Raw genomic sequence first — 20,543 nt, 5'->3', positions numbered from 1 at the left:
ATATACATGTACATGTACATTGTAAATATTAATTCAAAGTAAAATTTATTAATGTGAATGGGAACCAGAGGCTCCTAAGTACAGGTGTGACACGTATACATTTGTAGGTCTACCATAGATGTACCTACTTGAACATGTACCGTACCTTTATTAATTTATTATTATTATTATTATTACATTTGAAGGTCTACATGTACATATTTTATGTACAGTAGTGAGTAGGGCCTATACAAAATAAAAAATTATGCAGGATTGCAGGTGAAGTAATTTATATTATTATATGTGAACTTTTGTCTTGTGTAGAATATCTACTTTGGCCTCCAGTACAGCAACAAGAATTACAAGCTACGATGGGTGGACCTCGAGAAACCGCTAAAGAAACAATTGGACAAGAATGCCCATGACTCTATGCTCCGTCTAGGTGTCATGCTCTATACAACCAACATACAAACGCTCCGGCATGAAATGACAAGGTAAGGGTGAAAATGAGGCAATCTATTGTGTTGGTATTATGCTCTCATATCTTCTGGCCAATTGGGTTCAATGGGACTGTTGGAGAATTGGTCTGAATTGTTTTTATAATATTTTTCTTACGACCGCAAGTTATAAACTGAATCTGGTTTCATTAACATGTCGTCCCTGATACCAAGATATCCAATACTTCCCTTTTCCATGAAAACCAAAATGAACAACTTCAAGAAGTACATTTGTATGTTGGGGGATGATACATGCATGGACTTTGAACTAATAGATGCGTAGGCCTGAAGTATAGATTTTTGCATGCGATTATGATGAGTCACTAGTAAATCTTGGAAAACGAGGGCATACCATATGGTGAATGTCGTAATGTGTGAATTTGTTGTAGACTTGTCTGTTGACATACAGTGCTAGAATGCATGATCAATAACTTAGGTATGCATGAAGGCGTAGTGCGAACGTTCCATTTTCATATGAATGTGGGAACGTACAATGTACACTGCAGTAATTTTGAAAGTGGTGGGAGAGGAAGTTTTGAACAGTTTGATGGTCTTTGGAAATTAAAAACAAGTAAATTGTACTCCTTATGTAAAACTGAGTTTTTGTTATAATAGCAAACAAAAAGCATTGCAGATTTTGGTACTGTAAAACCAAAAACTTTGAGATAATGGCCCTTGCCTGTGTATTTAGGAAATATTGTCTTAAAATTTGCAAATTAGTATACCTAATGTAGGCCTACACATGGTTGATAGACTAGATTTATATTTATATGAGATTAGCCACGTGAAGCCTACTAGTAGTAGTCAATTAATGATGATAAAAGCATGTTCAGAAATATCATATTTATTATTGATAACATTCCTATTTTCATGAGTACATCATGTACATGAGCAGAATGGAATGCTATGGTCTGCATGCGCTTGTCCTTGAACCATTTACAAAGGCTCAGAACTACATGTAGAAAGTTTTGTTGTGAAATGAGAGGGGAGAAAGGTTAATCGTTGTGCATGCCAGCTGCTTAGCTGTTGAATGTCCTCAAGCTTTCCAGTTCATGGCATTGCAGTCCAGCGTCCGAGTTCCCACACTGATTCAATTTCACCAGAAATATGTGATGAACTTTCTCGGAATTCGGAAAGGCTTGAAGCCTTTGTCAATGAAGAACTTCTTTTCACGCTTTCCTTAAATGACAGAATCATTCTGTTTGGTGATAACTACTGATTTTCTCCCTCTCTATATTTTCATCACTGCAATATTTCATGAAGTACATGTACATGTACATGTAATATAAGTGGGTAGATACGAAACAAATCCATTTTAGTTTTAACTCAGAATTATTTTTAAAAAAACATAAAAGGAGGTTTGTTTTGAGATTTCTTCAACTTGAACAATGGGTGACATATTTTTTGTTGTTGATATCACGTGAATAGCACTTCATGTGGTGTTATTATAAATTTTTATCTTTATTTGTTGGTCTTTCTTCTATTGAGGTTGTACCAAATTATGTAGTAAATTACAACTCAAGTGTATGTTTTTGTAATATGTTTTGTCCCAATGTCTTCATCTATTATGTACATGTACATGCACTTTTGTAGTACTTAGCTAAGTACAGATGATTGTTGAATACAAAATGTATAAGCTCCTTTACCTTGTCCTGCCAGGTTAGATGTATGCTAGGATTATTTCCTTGAAAAGTAATGAAAAGAGTCAACTGTCCATTGCATACCAATCTTTTATTGACGACTCGGGTCACATTCCTTCCTCACAGGTCATTGTGTTCTATCAAGAAGTATTATGTACACGTCAAATCCTGCCCAAAGCACTAATGCACCAAGTGGTGGTAGCATATTACATTGTAGCTTACTGCATTCCTCACTGGTTAGTGGGACCATGGATCTACTATTTGTGCGTTAGTCAAGGAAATATTACATTGACCATCACTACAGTTTGGTGTGTTTTTATTTGTCTATAGTTTTCTTCTTTCCATGAAGAAATGTGCATTTACTCTGGTACTTTATAGGAGGAACTTGAGGAAGGTTCATGTATTCTGTGAAAACTTAGAAATTCAAATAAAAAGCGATAAGCTTCAACACTATCCTACTCAACACTGGAAAAGCCGATTAGAGAATGTAGAATGTAGGTCTTACAATTACTGTTCTCTTTTCATCTCACTATGAAAGTGGATGTGTACAGTACATACATGTATGACCATGTTACTGTACATTATGTACAGGTAGGCCCAAACAATAACATAGATTGCAGTATTGCCAAACATGAATTAAAAATTGCCAAGCGATTTAGAATTTAGATTACAGAGACTTGCTTTTGTTTGAGGCAGTTATTCATACCCTTCTGATGAAGTACATGTAGGACTCACACATTTGGAGGAAAAAGAGAATATGAATGTGAAAACTCTATTAGTTATTGCAGAGCACCTCAGCAATGTTTGTATTTGACAACTAAACCTAACTAAACCTACATGTACATTGTTAACATGTTAGAGATTTAGTGGGAGAAATAAGAACAAACTGTATCTGCATGTACAATGTATTGTTAAGTATGAAAATGTTGTATTCTTACAAGTACGGTATACACACCACATTCCTTCATGTTCTGGTATCATTACAGTGCTCATATACTGAGACAAATGTTTGTTTGAGTAATTTATGAAGAAGTAAAAAGTGCAAAAATGCAAGTTCATTAGGATAAGTTCAAGTTCAAGAATTCAAGTCATATTTTCCAGTTGAAACAATGCAATGTAACTATTCACAGGGGTCATATATATGTCATAAAGTTATACAGTGTGCCTGTTATTATTTGATTCGTATGTGTTGTCTTTATTTCAGATATATGTACTTTTTGCAGTTGAAGAGTGATTTCATAGAGGGTATTTTACCATGCAATGAGGAACAAGCAGTGACTCTAGCCAGCTTTGCATTACAAGGTTTGTAATTTTGTATGTCTCAGTTATGTTTAAAATGATTTATAAATCTTCTACATTTACTTTGCATGCATATACATGTAGCATGAATATAAGAACAGGCATGAATATAAGAACAGGCAGGGAGTGTACAAGCAGAAGATCATTATCTACATGTACATATATGTGTGTAAAATACAAAATACTAGTACATGTATGTATGTACTGTAAAGCTTTGTCAGAAGTCAGAGAACTTTTGGTAAACCTATGTTGGTTTTTGACAAAGTGATATGAAATTTCTTGAACTTTGGCCTTGATAACTCTAACGTATGAATACTTTGTAGCTCCATTATCTTCTTGCATATAGTGTATATTGTGGTAAAAGCAGATTGCTTTGATAAATCAAAATCACACCAAATCAAGACCTTATTCATCAAATTCTCTTAGATTTTAAATTTGAGGGCATTTCAATTCATGTGTCCCCCCGTGAGTCACGATTGGGTTTGCCTTCTCAGTGAAAGTGGTCACAAAATCACCCAAAATATCTAAAAATACTAGACCAAGAACAACATTCCTTCCTGAAAATTAAAACCACTATTCCTTGTCCGATGTGGACTCTTGCTGTGACCTTATTTTGGTGAATGCTATTGCTTTCTAGGGAATGTCTTTCTTGCATGTGACTTAACTTTTATTTTTCTTTCTATCTCTCCCGCTTTCTCTTTCCCCAATGACAGCTGAGATTGGGAATTCTGACCCTGCCAAGCACACTGTGGAATTCTACCAGAATGAGTATGTTCTGCTGCCTAAGGTGAGTTGACCTTAGCTTTGACCTTGATAGTGTCAGGCAATTTATCTGTGTCTCCAGTCCTGTAGGGATAGACCATATGATGAGGAGATGGAGGGAGTGAGGGAGATGGATGGAGCTGTGGGGATGAAAAGTGGTAGATTTTCATCACAATTTATAGATGGGGAAAGTACATGGATGTTGATGTCTTCTCAGTTGTTCATGATCTTCAAGTGCATTCCATAAGTTTGATGTTCATATTTGTCCAGTACCCTTTCCCCATTTCTCTATGTCCCATCTGTTTGTCTGTCTGTAATTTTCTGTTTTCTTCCCCACCCCCCTCTCTCTCTCTCTCTCTCTCTTTTTTCTCTCTCTTTTTTCATTATCGATGTTTCTGTGCCTCTCTGTCTCAGAACTTGAAGTTTTCCCCACATATTTGTATATGTCTGGGTTTCCTCATAGGGGTATAGGTTTCTCTGTCTGTCTGCCTTTTTACTCCTCCGATTCCTGCTCCCTCGGTCCCTCATCCTTTCTCTTTTTTTCTCCCCATTACTGTTCCAATCCGTGACAGGTTGAAGGTTCACAGGTCATCAACTGCTTGTTTTTGCAGCCAGAATGCAAGCAGCTCAATGTAGCACTGAGTTCATGGCATCATGGGTATTATATGGAAATGTATGTGGGGCCTACTGTACATTCGCACAAAAATACATAGGACCTACATGTACTTGCTCAATAGGTATTGTTTTATTAGTGTAATGTGGTTTACCATATTTTCTTTTTCTTTAGCTGAATCAGAAATGTCACCAACCATCGATATTCACTATGAAAATGTATTTAGGTAGGGCTATGTTATAGAGCATAGCATAAACATAGCTTGTCTATTATCACTGGAATAGCATGATGAGCCCATCCACCACCCTTCCCCTTCTTCTGTATGAGTAGACAATGTATTGTACAGTTGTACCTTGGTCCATCTGTTGGCAGATCCATCTCTCTTAAACCATTTTCTCTATTTTAGGTCTTCTCAAAAACTTTTGTTTAAATTTTCGATTTTTAAACAGTGTTTGATTTAAGCTAACTATTGTTGAGTTAATACATGTTGCTCTTGAATTCCAAATTTCTTTGGAGAAATTACTTTGGTGCTTGTAAATCAAGATCTTTATCCCAACAAGGATAATGGGTCAATCAGTACACCGAAAAAGAAGCGAAAGAAAATAATTTGATTTCTTCCTTCCAAAATCCCTTTCTTTGAAGGAATGTTAATATGCTCTTTGAGAGCTATGAAAGTGTAAGATGTCATGTTCTTGTATTCTAAGAAAACTTGATTTGGTATGCTCAATAAATCTGATGGATTTTGGGTAGTGACATTAAAATACAGGCATGTGGATTGCACGTGATTTGCAGAACATCTGTAGGAATAGGAGTCTCTGTAGGCCTGTCATCATCAGCTCAAGTTTGCCAAATAGCCTGCTATTTCTGATTCGGGGAGTTACAAATCGTGTTTTCATCAGCTTGAAACTCTAGGGCTATTCGGCAAACTCAAGCTGATGGGGACTGATGAGGACAGGCCTTGTGAGTAGTAGGATGTAACCCAAGACACGCGTCAGTGTAGGCTAGCAGCACAAGCAGCCAGTGGTTTCCATAGGGAGGCTTGGATTACACGGCTGTGAAACAAAGAAATTAACATAAACCTGGCTGAAACATTCTACCCCAATTTGTTTCTTTCCATACATGTATGCATGCACATAGAAATGTACACATCGGATTACGGGGTGCATAAAGGGTGAGGGATTCTTCCAGAGTGTGTATTGTACAACTTTTGTTATTGTTTTGTTCTATATCTGGGCCAAGACAATACCGGTAAATACCATCTGTTCACCCAACCTCATCCATGATGTAAGGCAAGAGAGTGTTTGTGATTGTTCACCCATCCTACTCATCCTAATCACCTTATCATCAGAGGCTATTTCAAACTTTTATTTGATAATTTTGTTGAATGTAAGGTTTATACCCCTTATTTGTGAGGGGATAAGTTTCCTTAATCTTTTTCAACACAAAAGAGCTGTTTCCTATTCTTTGTACAGTACTGTACATGAAGTTTGGGTTATTATAAAAAGTCCCTCTGTAGAAAAATGTGGAAAAAGTATTTTGTATACAGTAGTAGTATTTGAAGCAGATATCTTTAGTATGACATATTGAGCAAAATATGATTCTATAATTGCTCATGTACTCCCCCTTAAAATATCATTATTTATGTTATCTTTTTCTACAGAACATGACCACAGAAAACGTGAGTTTGTCGGAGTTGCTTCTCAAGGTTATGAATGCACATCAGGCCAAGGTTGGCATGTCAACATGTCAGAGTGAACTTGGGTACATTGAACAGGCTGCTAAACTACAAGGTTATGGACAAGAGAGCTTCCCAGCTAAAGTAAGTCTATTGTGCTTAGAACAATCTTTCCAAAGAGTAATCATTTATTTTTTTGAATAATAACATTTATTTTTAGCAGCCTCTATAGTTCTTACAAGTTTATAAACATGTAAGGTTGCATAAGACATGGTTTTAGTATTGTAGTCATGCTTTGTTTTTCCCCCATTGTTCATTGTGAGAAGAAAACAAATTGTTTTCATAAAAAAATATCACTCTTCACAGTCATGACCCTGTTTTGAATTTCATGGGAAAAAGACTTGCTTTTTTCTTGGTTCAAAAATATAATATACACAGTACAATACTACATGTACAATGTCAACATTTTGGCTGTTGACATAACCTGTGGCAATTAAGAGATAATCCATTTACATTATGACTTGTATCTCTATTTCTTATTAATTATCATTTTGAAGAATTTTTTATCATTCCATTTATTCCATTATTGATTTGTTGCTCTTACACGAAACTAGAAATGTATACATTATCAGATTTTTTTTGTTCAGTATTATTCTTCTGTCGTTAAAATACAGCCTTCTTGCGCAATTTGAATGAGTAATTTTCATGGATTTTTCTATGACATCATATATCCAGCTATGCAATACAAGTGTAATCATTTGTGGTGACTGCATAGTTCTGTATGTATGCAATGCCATTCTTTGTCATGCTACTGCACATCTAAACCACATGTGTTTCTTTCATTGTATTAGGGGATAATTGTTAGAAAAAATATTTAATTTGTTTGGTATTCAACCACAAAATATATGCTAAGAATGTATAGTTGTTGCTACCCATTGCGTTACCAAGTCACTGCATAGTAACGAGAATTGCGTAGATAGAATTCTAGGCCTATTGTTTAATTTTTCAGCCCTGTAATAACATAGTTTTACGCTTGATAATTTCCACTTAACCCTAATTGTTTTACCTAGCTAGCCTCGACTGCAGTTTTGCGTGTAGCATTTTTTTATTGTTCAGAAATTAATGGGTTTTAGGCTTATACAGTTATATTTTTTAAAGTTTATATTTGGTACATCTATCAAACAAAAGTCCAAGAAATACTTGATGGGAGCTGTTCTATGATGACTCAAAACCTAAATACAAATTTAAAAACAGGTATTTTTTAGCTGAAGTAGTAGAAGATGGAGGAAGTTACGTACTGTGTAGTTTGCTATAAACTTTCCCACTGTTTCATTGTGATTTATAAAACTTTGTCTCAGATGTCAAAATCTCTTAGTTTAGAGTTTAACATTTTCAGGGACTCTTGTTGAAGATATGTGATTTGACAATGCCGGAAGTGAAGCTCTTTCAAAAGACCTGTTTTAAAGGATCCTATAAAACTGAACCATTCTATGCTTTTTCCCCCTCCTCCTTCAATATTTAGAGGAACAAAAATAACCAAAATATATTTCTGAAAAGGGCAATGCTTCATTGGTTACCAAATATGCTAAATTATGCTTTATTTAGATTTACTTTGCATTCATGCATTGCATCATTAAGATTACGAAGTGTAATGAAAATAATAATGACCTTGTAATATGGTGTGAGTGTAGTATTTATTTAAGGGATGGTTACACAATTCATTGATTTATTTGTATTACCTGAAATAAATGAATGCATGATTAAAATTGGGGTAATATGACAACACTTTTGTGTATAATTTAGGGACATACATGTAGTATACATAGGGACTTGTCCCTGGTATACACACCAGCATAACACACGCAATTAACATAACAACCAACTCAAACATGAACACCTTTTAACTTGACACCTGTGTGCTGGCCTTGTTTATTAGTAGTATTTATGCCGTAGTAGTTTTCCTACTGGCTTAAATCTAATAAGAATTGCAATTGTGGTCCTGTGAGCTGCATTTCGCCCCAAAAGCAGTTTTGATATCAATGGACCCTTTAGAGTTAATGTAGTGGAACCTGTGCTATTAATATAGCAAAATGTATGTTGATACGTACTGTACACTACAGCCTTCCTCCCCTCACATACAACCTTCATAGATCCATAATGCTTGGACAATGGGTCATGTTGTTTTAATTTTTTCAATATCCATTGTTAAACACAGGCTAAACAAACAATTCAGCAGTGGGGAATGGTCATCCTTGAAAATACTAATTATTATCAAACGATGTTTCCATTGTTTCCAAATACTAGCTTGATAGATTGTGTCAAGCTTGCATTCTCTTTTCCAATATTTATGATTTCTTTCTTGGTAATTTATGACATCATTTGAAGGCAATATTTGTGCAGCCCTAGTAGAAGTCCTCTCTATTAGGGACTTACTGTATTACCCAAGTTAATGCAAAATAATTCAAAGAGCAAATAATTCACATTTGATGGTAAATAAAGTAGTATGTTGTAAATACCGCCTACTGTACATAAATGTAAATGCTTGATTTTCTTCCCATTTCAGGATGATTCCGGAAATGAATTGTTCATCAGTGCATCCTTCTCAGGCCTGAGTGTAAAACATCTGAATAGACAAGAAACCGTTCATTTTGAGTGAGTAAATATTTATTATAGTTATAGGTCACTTCCCCTAGAAAATTCATCAAATGGAGTTTTAAAGTGAGGGATGAAATTTGCAAAATTCTCTCTTGCCACAAGTCATGATAATAAAGCAATAGCATTTTTCACTAATATGTGTATCATTTGAAGTTATTTCAACTACATGTAGATTCAAGTTTCCCATTTAAACATAGTATGAGATATGAATAGTACCTTTAACTGGCTTTAAGTACTTGTAACTAGAAGAGGAAGTTTGTCTGATTCATTTGTTGATTGTTAGCCATTCCAGAGCAGAGTTCACAGTCAATACTGATTGATTTTGTTTAGTGTACCACCATTGCATACCTCTGAGGACAATGAGAGGTGTCAGAGAGGGTCAAAGTCTAAAGCATTCTTCAAGTTTTCAGATCAGACCAAAAGGTTATCCAGACTTTGAGCTGTTTGTCAACAGGGTTGTTGTAAATGAAAGAGAGTCGGGAGAGATGGAATGTAAAGTGATTGTGCAGAGAGTTCTAAAGTGTAAACATATTCTGTATTTTGACATGTCACATCTGTAATGCCGTGAGATAGTGTGTGCAAATAAAGTGCATGCCTTATCTTTAGTGTTGTATGAGTGATAATGTAAACACATGACCAAATTTAGAGATGAGATGATTGTCAATTCGGGTGATAATGTCTGTCTCAAGTTTAAGGTTATTCTTGATGATGTAGGCAAGAAATTCCTTCTTTTCCCCCCTTTATTTGTCTACCCAATGCATTCAATGATGAGTAGTCCTACAACCATTTGTGATTTGAAAATGTCTGGTCGTAAACCGGATATTTTGGTGTGTCATATTTTACAGGTGGAAATGATGATTAAATTCTGTTATAAAATAAAAATGTGTATCCCGGTATATGGGTTGTATGTGGCCACACATTTCTTGGTTGTCTCTCGCCATAATAATGATATTCATACCTATCCCACAAAACAAGCAAGTAATATACATAGATCAAATCCTTGTACAGTGTTGGCTCATAAATCTATTAGACATAATGGCCCGAATTCACAAAGGATGTTTGTCGACAAACCGAGGTATATGTACGTCATATGGCGTTTTTTACAAACCTGGTTTGTAAATAACAAAAGGAGGTTTGTCGACAAACCTCCTTTGTGAATTCGGGCCAATAGCTCTGATGTTTGGAATTTTCTACCTTCTGACATTAGAAATGTATTGACCGTGCATTCCTTCAAAAGGGCAGTTAAGCACCTGCTTATCTCAAAGATGTATTTACTGTATTACATTCAGGAGGTGGTGGGGGAGGGGGGAGGGTAGAGGATAGAGTAGACATTCTGTGGTGATTTTACCTCCTAAGAATTTTTTTTTTTTTTTTTGGGGGGGGGGGGGGGTAGGAGATAGAGTAGACATTCTGTGGTGTTTTTTTCTCCTAAAAATTACTGTAAGTAACACCTTCATAATTCTTATATTTACTCTGATTTTTTTGTTTTTTTTGTTTGAGTCTTTGAGATGCCTAAATCTCTGAACTTGCAAATTCCTAATTCCCAATGTCTATGTTACTCTAAACATTGCTAATGTATATTCATTACTCTTGAAATCCTTATCCTGTTTAGGTGGCATGAGGTTGTCAGCATGGGCCACAATCGGCGTGCCTTTGGAGTGGGGACATCCCGCTCTCACGATGTCCTGCAATTCCAGATGGAAGACGCTGAGACGGCCAAGTATGTGTGCAGGATATGCAGACTCCAGCAGCAGTTCCACAAGTATACTGTTGAAACAGTCAAGTGAGTAAAAAAAAAAAAAAACAATCTCTGTGCATCCTACAGGGCATTCACATGAGAAGAATTTTATTGCAGAAGAGATGGACATGTAGAATGGATTACAATATATAAAGGAATAATTTACAAAGAAATCTTGGAGAGGTCAGCTTTATAGTACACCATATATGTTTATTGTCAGCTAGGGCAAATTTAGATGTTGAGATGAGACAAAATATGTTTTTTATTTGTTATACAATAATTTTTGCTAGTGCAAATGGGGCTATTCCTGTTTATTCACTGAAGTCATGTTTCCTTTGTTGTTGTTGAGGACATGATATTGACCTCTCTTTGACCTCTCCATTTAACTGTAATCAACATTTCATCATGAATTTTCGGAATGCTAGGAATTCTTAATGTTTATTTAAATCACTTTAATCCATCCCTTGGGCTATGACTGAAGAGAATGGATCAAGATATGTAGAAGTTTGTGAGCATGTTATTATTCTGATCCAGTATTGTGGTTGTAAATTCTATTGTGTCATCAGCCACAGTTCTCATACAGGTGTGTACCATAATTGCTTTATTTTGGCACATGTTTTTGTGCAAATATGTTCACTGCACATGCTTGCTTATTCAGGAGTCTGATAATGTTAGGCTCTGAGAGGGCAGGGAATTTGTCATTATTATGATAATTAGGTACTAGATAGAGGTTCCACTGCTCTTTAATTTATTCTGCTTTTAGTTGAATAGAGGGTGCATTGCTAGGAATGCTCCCAGATGTTTTTCTCTTTGCATGTACTGAGCCATGCTGAGTGTGCAGCCACTGCCAGCTCTTGTATGGAGAAGATATACTGAGGGTTAGGCAGCCCTGGGTAAAAACCACACCCAATATCATTACCAAAAGCTAGAAGTGTACACATGTACATTGTACATGGCTGTTTTCCACAGATTCTTCAGTCTTCATACTTTTAGCAACCTGAATATTCATTATCATGATTTTCATTCTCATATATTAGGCTTGGTAGCAGAGAGGTTCTCGTCGATGGCTTTCCGGCAGACAAGCTAATCACTGTGGTAGACCCAGAAAGAAGGCTGTCAATGGATGGACAGCAGATGTCTGGCAAGATGAGGAATAGAGATAGTCTCATATTAGGAGAAGGAGCTTCATCTGAAGGTAAGATGGAAGCAACAATAGCTCAAATTTCACATTGGGGTTGGGCTTAACTTATGATTCAGTTCCAATTCAGTGGGATTAAAAAGGGAATGTTATTTATGGTTTTCAATTTTTTTGGTGGACAGTTGCTAAAAACGATTTTGATTTATCATTATTGATTTACCAATTAGGCTTCTATTGGTAAATAGAACGGCTTCTATTGGTAAATCAATAATGATAAATCAAAATGTTAATGTTATTTATGGTTTCAAAACAGAAAAAGCAAATGATAACTAGTGAGGAAATGACATCACAAAAAGTTCAAGATTGTATAGTGAATTTCATAGTTTTCCATAGTTTTGGTTTTTCATGTCAATTCATAAATCTGATTTTCCTCATTTTTGAAAATATTTTAGTTTGTTGTATCTGCTTTTAAATAATGCAGCTTGTTGTTGGATTGGACCTGCCCTATAAGGCTTTGTTATTTTTGCTTTTGTGTTGACGTTTATTTTGCTATTATGAGCCCTAGCAGATTATTTGCAAGTGGTTTCATCTGACTGGGCATGTAGACAATTACCAATTACAGAGCTGCCAACCTTTCCGTTTTTTCCTCCAAATTCGTTCTTTCTCTTTTTTCTGGTTGTAAGTTTCGTTTTAATGAATTCCTTTTTTTGCTTGAAATTCCTTTTTTTGGGGCCATCATAATGATCATGGTTCCTTTTTTTGGGTCGCACAAGGTTGGCAGCTCTGCAACTAAGTTTGGGTTCCTCAAATAACCGATCACTAGCTTCTGCATCGTATCTGAAATTCACGTTTGGCAGTTCATTTTATATAAAGTGGTGAGATGATAGAGAGAGAGAGAGAGAGAGAGAGAGAGAGAGAGTGAGAGAGAGAGAGAGAGAGAGAGATGAATTTAAATAAGAATTAACTGAAATTGAAATTAGAATATAGCCATGGATGGAAAAAATTATGAATCTCATATTTAATTAAATCATCTCATGATCATTGGTATGAAAACTTAAATTATGTATTTTTTCTTTCCGTGAACAGAGAACCTTCCTCATCACATGATGGCAGATGGCCAGCTTGGTAACCAGCAGTTCATCATCGGCCAAACAGGGAATACCAACTTCACCACATCTCAATTGAGTCTTGACAACCAGCATGCCTATGACATGGGTCCTTTCACTACCTCCCAGCTCAGTCTGGACAGACCTCCCACCGACTACAGCTACTCCAATGGCAACCTGGTCATGCTGGATCAGAACGGCAGTGTGTACAGTGCCCCCAGTGTGAACTCGCTCAATTACGGACTGCACAACCAGGTGTCACCAAACTCTTCCAACCCCAGCCTAACAAACAATGAGAAAGTGCGTGCCCATCTGCAAGCATCGTTGCCAGCATATAGGCAGAGTCCTGACTATGAGGCATTTATCCAGGCCAGGCTGCAGCAGAGGTTGTTAACTGTGAGTGAGCAGAGCCAGAGTGTGGGCAATCTGGGGAAGCAGAATGGGTATGGACATATGGAAAGTGTGCTCTATCCTCAGCCAGAACTGAGGCAACATAATCATAACAATCACTACAGGCAGCAGTTCAGACTCAGCTATGGAGGCACGCCTAACAATTACTACACCGGCAACAACATGGACTACTCTCTGGAATCACTGCAGCATGGCCTGTTGATAAAGACTCCCCATGGGAACATTGTACATACCATTAGTGTGCCTGAGTTGACGTCAGAGCACATTCAAACCACAGAGGAGTATATCACGGCAAAACTGTTGAAAAACAAGTACAAACCACCACCGCCTTATCCAAGAGGAAGTGCTAGTACCCCTAACCTTGCCAGGCAGAGTAATAATTATTTAGTGAGCAGTAGTAGCCCTGATCTGGTGAGTAGGAGGTTACAAGCCATTGAAGCTATGCATGAGGTGAATCTCCATGGAAGCGGGAATGTCAATATTGATGCAGACTTGTCCCAGTCATTACCCATAGAAGCATTCCAACAGATGAGGATACAGGACTATCACGCGCAGGTCGGCATGTACAGCAGACATGTTTCGCAAGGTTATCAACAGCAGTACAGTCCTCAGCAACGGGAGTTCAAACCAGCATTGACTCTAAATCTCACGGACAAAGCCCAACCGTCTGATCTGTCTATGATAGCTGTACCCACAGGGTACGAGGACAATCTGCCTACCCCACCAGACAAGTCGAGGATCATGAGTCCATTCCAGGAATATGCAGGGCCTTTGGTCAGCCCACCAAGTGAATTTGCAGATCACAGTGACATTGACTCTAACATGTCTCCAGGTAGTGTTGGGAGTCCTACGCGCCACTTCCATCTACCTCCTCATGGCATGGGAGACATCTACAACTCGCAACCATCGCTTCCAGAGAACCACTTGACCTATGTGACGGGTGGCTTTGGACAGATGAACGGTACTGGTCAGCTTGGCTCACCCACAAGGGTATACTCAATGCCTCAGCTCCACCCAGAGATGAGGGAAGTCAACCCCAGTCACTACGCCATGCTTCATGTCGATCAGGCCAACTATGTCAATACTGTACAGGGCTTCCATGGGCAACAGCAGCAGCAGCATCACACATCAGAAATAGAAACAATACTGGCAGAGAGGAAAACTAATCAGTCACAAGGCTTTGCCACCTCTATGCATGCTAACCCCAAGGACAATATCACTCAGGAAACTCCTCTGAACGATCACACAACTCAGTCATCCTCCCCCACTCCAGCTCTTCCACAGTCAACAGATGACGTCCACAGCCACAAGCCTAAGCAACCTGAACTAAAAGCCAGTTCTGTATCCTCCAAACCATCCACCAATCCTCCAAGTACTACACAGCAACCTTCCACATCTAAAGCCTCATCCACTCCACCAGCCACTAGCAGCAGCAATCACAAACAAACCGTAGCATCAAAGTCACCCACACTGCCATTGTCTCCTGATTCCGAAGGGAGCGAAGTGCTGGAGGATCTAGGGACTGATAATGGAGGATACATTGGTCCTCTCAAGTTGGCTGCCATGAGTGGGTTAACACTTCTCAGACCAAGGGACATGCCTGCTCAACCAGAGGAAGAAACCAAACATCCCAGAGATGCAAGGGTAAGTACCTCATGCATTGGAATTTTTACCTTAAATAGAATATATGTATATTTGTAGTTTTGTACCCTAATCCTAACCTTATATCATAACTCGATAAAACGTGGAACAAATTTTTCTGGATGTGTTGGGTCACCTATGTACATGTACCTAGTGAGCAGAACCAATTATATCATTTATTGAAGATGATTTATAAAATTTTATCCAGTTAAACTTTAACTTATGTGTATTTACTTTCTTTCTTGAATCACTTGATGGTCGTATGCCCACAATCATACAATTTCCACACAACTGCGCCAGGAGTGTCATTTTGACAGACATGGCGCATTATAAATGTTCACTATTATTATTATATTTAAACCCAATATTCAAAATTGTGTTGGAAAAAAAAATCTTCCATCTCCTCTATTATGTGTAGATCAGTCTTTTTAGTGTCACATCAGTTGATTTGTTTATGCTTAAATTTTTTTCAGGTTTTTTTGATTGGCAGAACTTTTGTTCAAATATTCATCTGCATATGCTGTCATAATATTTGGATAACACTTTATTGAGTTTTGAAAGTAAATTATTTTTTCTTTGATTTAGAAAGAAAATATGGATGAAAGCCAGTTCATTGTTATCATTTTATTCATTTGTCATTTTGTTTATTTAATTTCCAGGAATGTGAACATGAAGATAATATTTACATTGGCAATAGTAAACATGTGAAAATGAAAGCATAACAATAATCAACATGTGGGTAGATTGTTTCAAGAAATATATCTATTTTTAAACGTTCTGAACGTTCATCTCAATACCATGATTAATTGATGTTTCCTTGTGTTTTCTTTTGTAGCGAAAGATCCTTGAGAAGCAACTGAGAGAAGGTCAGGTGTTCACAGAGTATGAGCAGATTACGAAGAAGAGAGAAGGAGCAGTGTGCTATACATCTAAACTACCAGAGAATGTCAGCAGAAACAGATTCAAAGATGTTCTACCGTATGAGGTAACGATCAGTCCTTAAAACTACAACAGATTTCCCAATGCGTATTACAGTTGGTTTTCAAAGGAATGTTCTAGTATGAATGATATTTCTGTAAGGTGTATTGAAATTGCCTATATATGACTTAATATTTCTGAATTGTATCCAAAAGCAGACTTCCTTAATGTTTGTGTATTTTAGATTATATATTTCAAAGTTACAAGAAAGATACTTAATTTACCCAACTTCGCATGATAAATTCTGATAAATCAAAGTGCAATTTTTTCTCTGTGTGATACGTGTACCGGTATATGTTTTAGAAATGTGAAGCTATGACTTTGTAAGTAATCTTTCTATTGGACATCAGGAGGTATGATACTTGTCTGGGGCAAGTGAGAATCAATGCCAATTCTTTCTGCTTTTGCCAAATTGTTGAATTGTTCAATTACCTTGAGTGCATCTGGCAAATGAAAAATATTAATGAAATTAACCACCTGTCTACTTTGATTGACATTGATTGACAGGACTGTAGAGTAGAGCTGTCATCATCCCATCATAACAGCGGAGGCTACATCAACGCCTCGCGAGTCAAGGTACCCGTCGCTGGTGAGCTGCTGCACTACATCGCTGCTCAGGGCCCTATGGAGAACACTGTACAGGACTGGTGGAGGATGGTTTGGGAGAGTGGAACACAGGTCATTGCTATGCTCACTAAACTCAAGGTATGCTTAAAGCCCCACTGTACTACTTGTAGCTACTTGCTACCTCTATATAGAAAACATTGGTGCCTGTTGTTCCCCCATGATCCTCATATTAATTGAGAGCCGAGTTGATGAGATAACGACCTGTCAGTGACCAGCAGGGTGGGCTAATCCCTCCTGGCCAAACTAGTGCAGACGGGCTTTGAATGAGGTGTTTGATATCTCTACTTTGATCTAAAAGGGATCAGACACTCACCCCAAAAATATCTTGCCTTGTGTGTTTGAGATTCCCTGCTGAATATACTTAATTCCAATTATTAGTTTCTTAAACTGTAAAGAGATATTACAAATATGTTTAAAGCGACTGAGTATGAAAGTGTCAAGTGTGCTAACTCTTTCTCAATATAGTACAGAAAGCTTTTTGCTGAGGCAAGAATGCTTCTGCAAAACCAATTTGTTTTAGATGTGTTATGTGTTAAATTTCATTCCCTTTGTTGTGTCTATATTTAGAATACCAACAGACATGGGCCATTGCACATACTCAATTTACCTCAATTAATCATTCATTCATGTACAAGGAAGTTGTTGGGGCATGAATTTGTTATTACTAATTCTGCATTGTTTCCTACATGGAATGTTGTTATTCCAGTTCTAACAAACAACCTTAATTATTAATGATTTTATTTTCAGGAGGATGGCAAAGAGAAGTGCTTCAAATACTGGCCTGATTGTACTTCACCCAAGAAGAATACAGCAGAATTTGGACCAGTAAGCGTGCTCATGTCTTTTGTTTATGACAGTAGCTTAGCTCTTGTTGACAATACTAATTGTTTCACAGCAATGTAGCAAGCATTTTTCTTAAATGATTGTGATGTGAAAGAGAAACACTCAATTACATTTTCATTGTTCTGATAATTGAACTATTTATCTTTTTATTATTTTTTTTTTAAATATTATTTTTTATTTATTTTTTATTTATTAGTTTAATTTTTATTATTATTTTTATTATTATTATTATTATATATATATATATTTTTTTTTTTTTTTTTGGGGGGGGGGGAGGGGGGCTACAGGATGGTCCACATATATTCCCCAATTGCTGACAAAAAAAGATAGCTACATTGCCTCTTTGCATCAGTGCTCATGCAATAAAATTGTGCAATGTAAATTATTAGTCATGAATAGGGGGAAATGGGAAGTAGTAATCAATATTCTCGGTTTGTAATGCCATTCATTTTAACATGGCCTTTTCAAAGTTTATTTACTTTATAGCCCTTATTTATTCACTGAATTCATGTGATCAACTCAGACTAATATTTGACCATTGTTTTTGTATAGTTCCGTGTGATAGCACAGTTCAGCAACGACTCCGGATGTTACATCACCAGTGGACTGACATTACGGCACGTCCCATCAGGTGAACAGAGGACTGTGTGGCATCTACAGTACAATGATTGGCCCAACCAAGGATGCCCCGATGATGTACATGGATTCCTATGTAAGTCTCCCCCATTCCTCTCTAGCATAAAAACAAATTATGGAAAAAGATGTTTTAGATATAGGGGATCCAAATTATGGAATGTAATCGGGAAATCATCATCTGTATACACACTCACAGCTCAACAATTTAAGAAGTACATTATCTCCCTTGACTGGAAACATATCTTTACCCAAATGTACCCATACTGAATTTTTTTTGTTGTTGTATATCTCATGTATTTAATTAATGTAATTGTTTATTTGCTTATTTTTTTGTTGTTGTATATTTCATGTATCTAATTGTTTATTTCTTTGCTTGTTTGTTGATATGATTTGTAACCGTTTTTAAATGTGTGTGGACTCCTTTGAAAATCAACTTAAGTTGAAAGGGCAATCCACCCCACATGTGGAAATAAATAAATTTAAAAAAAAAAAAAGTTTGTAAGATGGTGTGTGGCTAGTTGGTACTCCAGAGACAATAGAGTACCGAAGCTGTGACATCATAAAAATCTATTTTTAGAATTTCTCAGCTAATACTTAACATATTCAATTGGCTTTCGACATTTGGACATGATTTTTAAGCTCTTTTGGAAAATGAAGAAAAAAAATGAGAAATTCTAAAAATGGATTTTTGATGACCTCACATTTCACCACTCAATTGCTCTGTGGTCAGGTTCACTAGGCAAATTCCTAACGTCCACCTTTAGACCCAACACTACACCAAATCTAATCAAACACCCAATTGCAATCTGAACCATATGTAACTTGCCAAAGCAAGTGTAGGATCACCTTCTTTATTGTTCATCCTGGGGACCTGGCAATTGTAGGGGGGAAATTATGTGCTTCATGGTTTTGACTTGTATATCAGGCCTGATAAAAACCCGATTTAAATCGGTTTCCCGATTTTTTTTATTTTTCCCGATTTTTTCCCAATTTTTTTTTTCTTCCTGATTTAAAAAAAAAAAAAAAAAAAAAAAAAAAAAAAAAAAATCCAGATTTTTTTTTTTTTTTTTTTTTTTTTTACCAATTTTTTTTCTTCTTCCCTATTTTATCCTGGTTTCCCGATTTCCCTCTTGTTTTTTCTATTCTTCCCTATTTTGCCCTTTTTTTTTCCTAATTTTGTCCCAATTTTCTTACTCGAAAGGGGGGAATGTTGTTAGATGCCGTTTTTTCCCCGCGAATCCTCTTTTTTTTTTTTACTCAAGGGGGGCGTGGTGGACGGGAAAACAAAAAACCTATTTTTTTTTTAGTGCTCACTATCACCCCTGTATATACTAAGCACATACCTCCCAACCCCTTACGAATAATCCAGAATGTTCTGATTTTCTGGATATTTAGGACCTGAAAATTCAGAATTTGTATTCGCTTTTTGGTGCATTATGACTTCATTATATTTTTTTTGCTATTGAACTGCATGAAATCAATGTGATTTGTGAGAAATCGCAAGGTCTGTCAGAAATAAAGTGCTTAAGACTTTTGTTTTCATTAATCACGCTTTGTGTTTGTTTATGGTGGTCTGCTTCAGTCATATATCGTTTAACGTGAAAATTTATAAAATATTCCACCCTATATTTTTGTCTCATCAGCTTTCCTGGAGGAGTTTCAGTCAGTGTGTCGCCATGCTAACAGCATGAATGAGGTAGAAGTGGGTCCTCCTCCCATCGTACACTGCAGCGCTGGGGTAGGGCGGACTGGAGTCTTACTGCTGGTTGATATCATGATTAGCAGTCTGGAGCACAATGAGGTAGGTTTTGTACAATATGACATTCCAAATAGTATGGCAATGTTTGGGTTTGAATTATTCATGTGAACTAGAATTGGATATTAATACTACCATAATACCCTTGGCATTTTGGCCGAAAAAAGTGGTGTTTAAAAAAATAAAATTTGCCCCTATGCCCCCTTTCATAGCCAGATCTGGTCATTCATTTCGAGGATAAATAGGCTATTCAAATATTTGGGCCAAATGGTGGCGTTTTTCGATTTTTTTTTTTTTTTTTCTTTTCTTCTTGCCGTTTTTGCCAAAAAGTAAGGTTTTTCGAATTTCTATTTAATTTGCCCCTATGCCCCTTTTGATGCCAGATTTGTTCATTACTGATCTCATGGCATAACCCAATCTGGCTTCAAAAGGGGCATCGGGGCAAATTAAATAGAAATTCGAAAAACCCTACTTTTTGGCAAAAACGACAAGGGTATAGTTCAGCTTTTTTGTGAAAAAATTGTAAATATTCGAATTGCCTAATATCCT

At 36.7% G+C, this 20,543-nt stretch overlaps 1 protein-coding gene across 1 annotated transcript in view; it reads left to right on the top strand.

Annotated features, from left to right (window-relative positions):
- LOC591564 (tyrosine-protein phosphatase non-receptor type 21) overlaps nt 1–20,543 on the top strand; it is a 32,870-nt gene that overhangs the window by 6,266 nt on the left and 6,061 nt on the right. Inside the window, exons 3-15 of the mRNA XM_011663185.2 lie at nt 304–473; nt 3,321–3,418; nt 4,129–4,202; nt 6,451–6,609; nt 9,029–9,117; nt 10,733–10,903; nt 11,896–12,053; nt 13,083–15,157; nt 15,990–16,139; nt 16,640–16,837; nt 17,507–17,584; nt 18,155–18,314; nt 19,882–20,039. Coding sequence (XP_011661487.1) covers nt 304–473; nt 3,321–3,418; nt 4,129–4,202; nt 6,451–6,609; nt 9,029–9,117; nt 10,733–10,903; nt 11,896–12,053; nt 13,083–15,157; nt 15,990–16,139; nt 16,640–16,837; nt 17,507–17,584; nt 18,155–18,314; nt 19,882–20,039 — 3,738 coding nt within the window. The remainder of the gene's footprint in view (nt 1–303; nt 474–3,320; nt 3,419–4,128; nt 4,203–6,450; nt 6,610–9,028; nt 9,118–10,732; nt 10,904–11,895; nt 12,054–13,082; nt 15,158–15,989; nt 16,140–16,639; nt 16,838–17,506; nt 17,585–18,154; nt 18,315–19,881; nt 20,040–20,543) is intronic.

Source organism: Strongylocentrotus purpuratus, unplaced genomic scaffold, assembly GCF_000002235.5.
Source record: "Strongylocentrotus purpuratus isolate Spur 01 unplaced genomic scaffold, Spur_5.0 spur5_scaffold_5, whole genome shotgun sequence".
NCBI lineage: Eukaryota > Metazoa > Echinodermata > Echinoidea > Camarodonta > Strongylocentrotidae > Strongylocentrotus > Strongylocentrotus purpuratus.
This window is presented reverse-complemented; position numbering and strand designations above follow the sequence as displayed.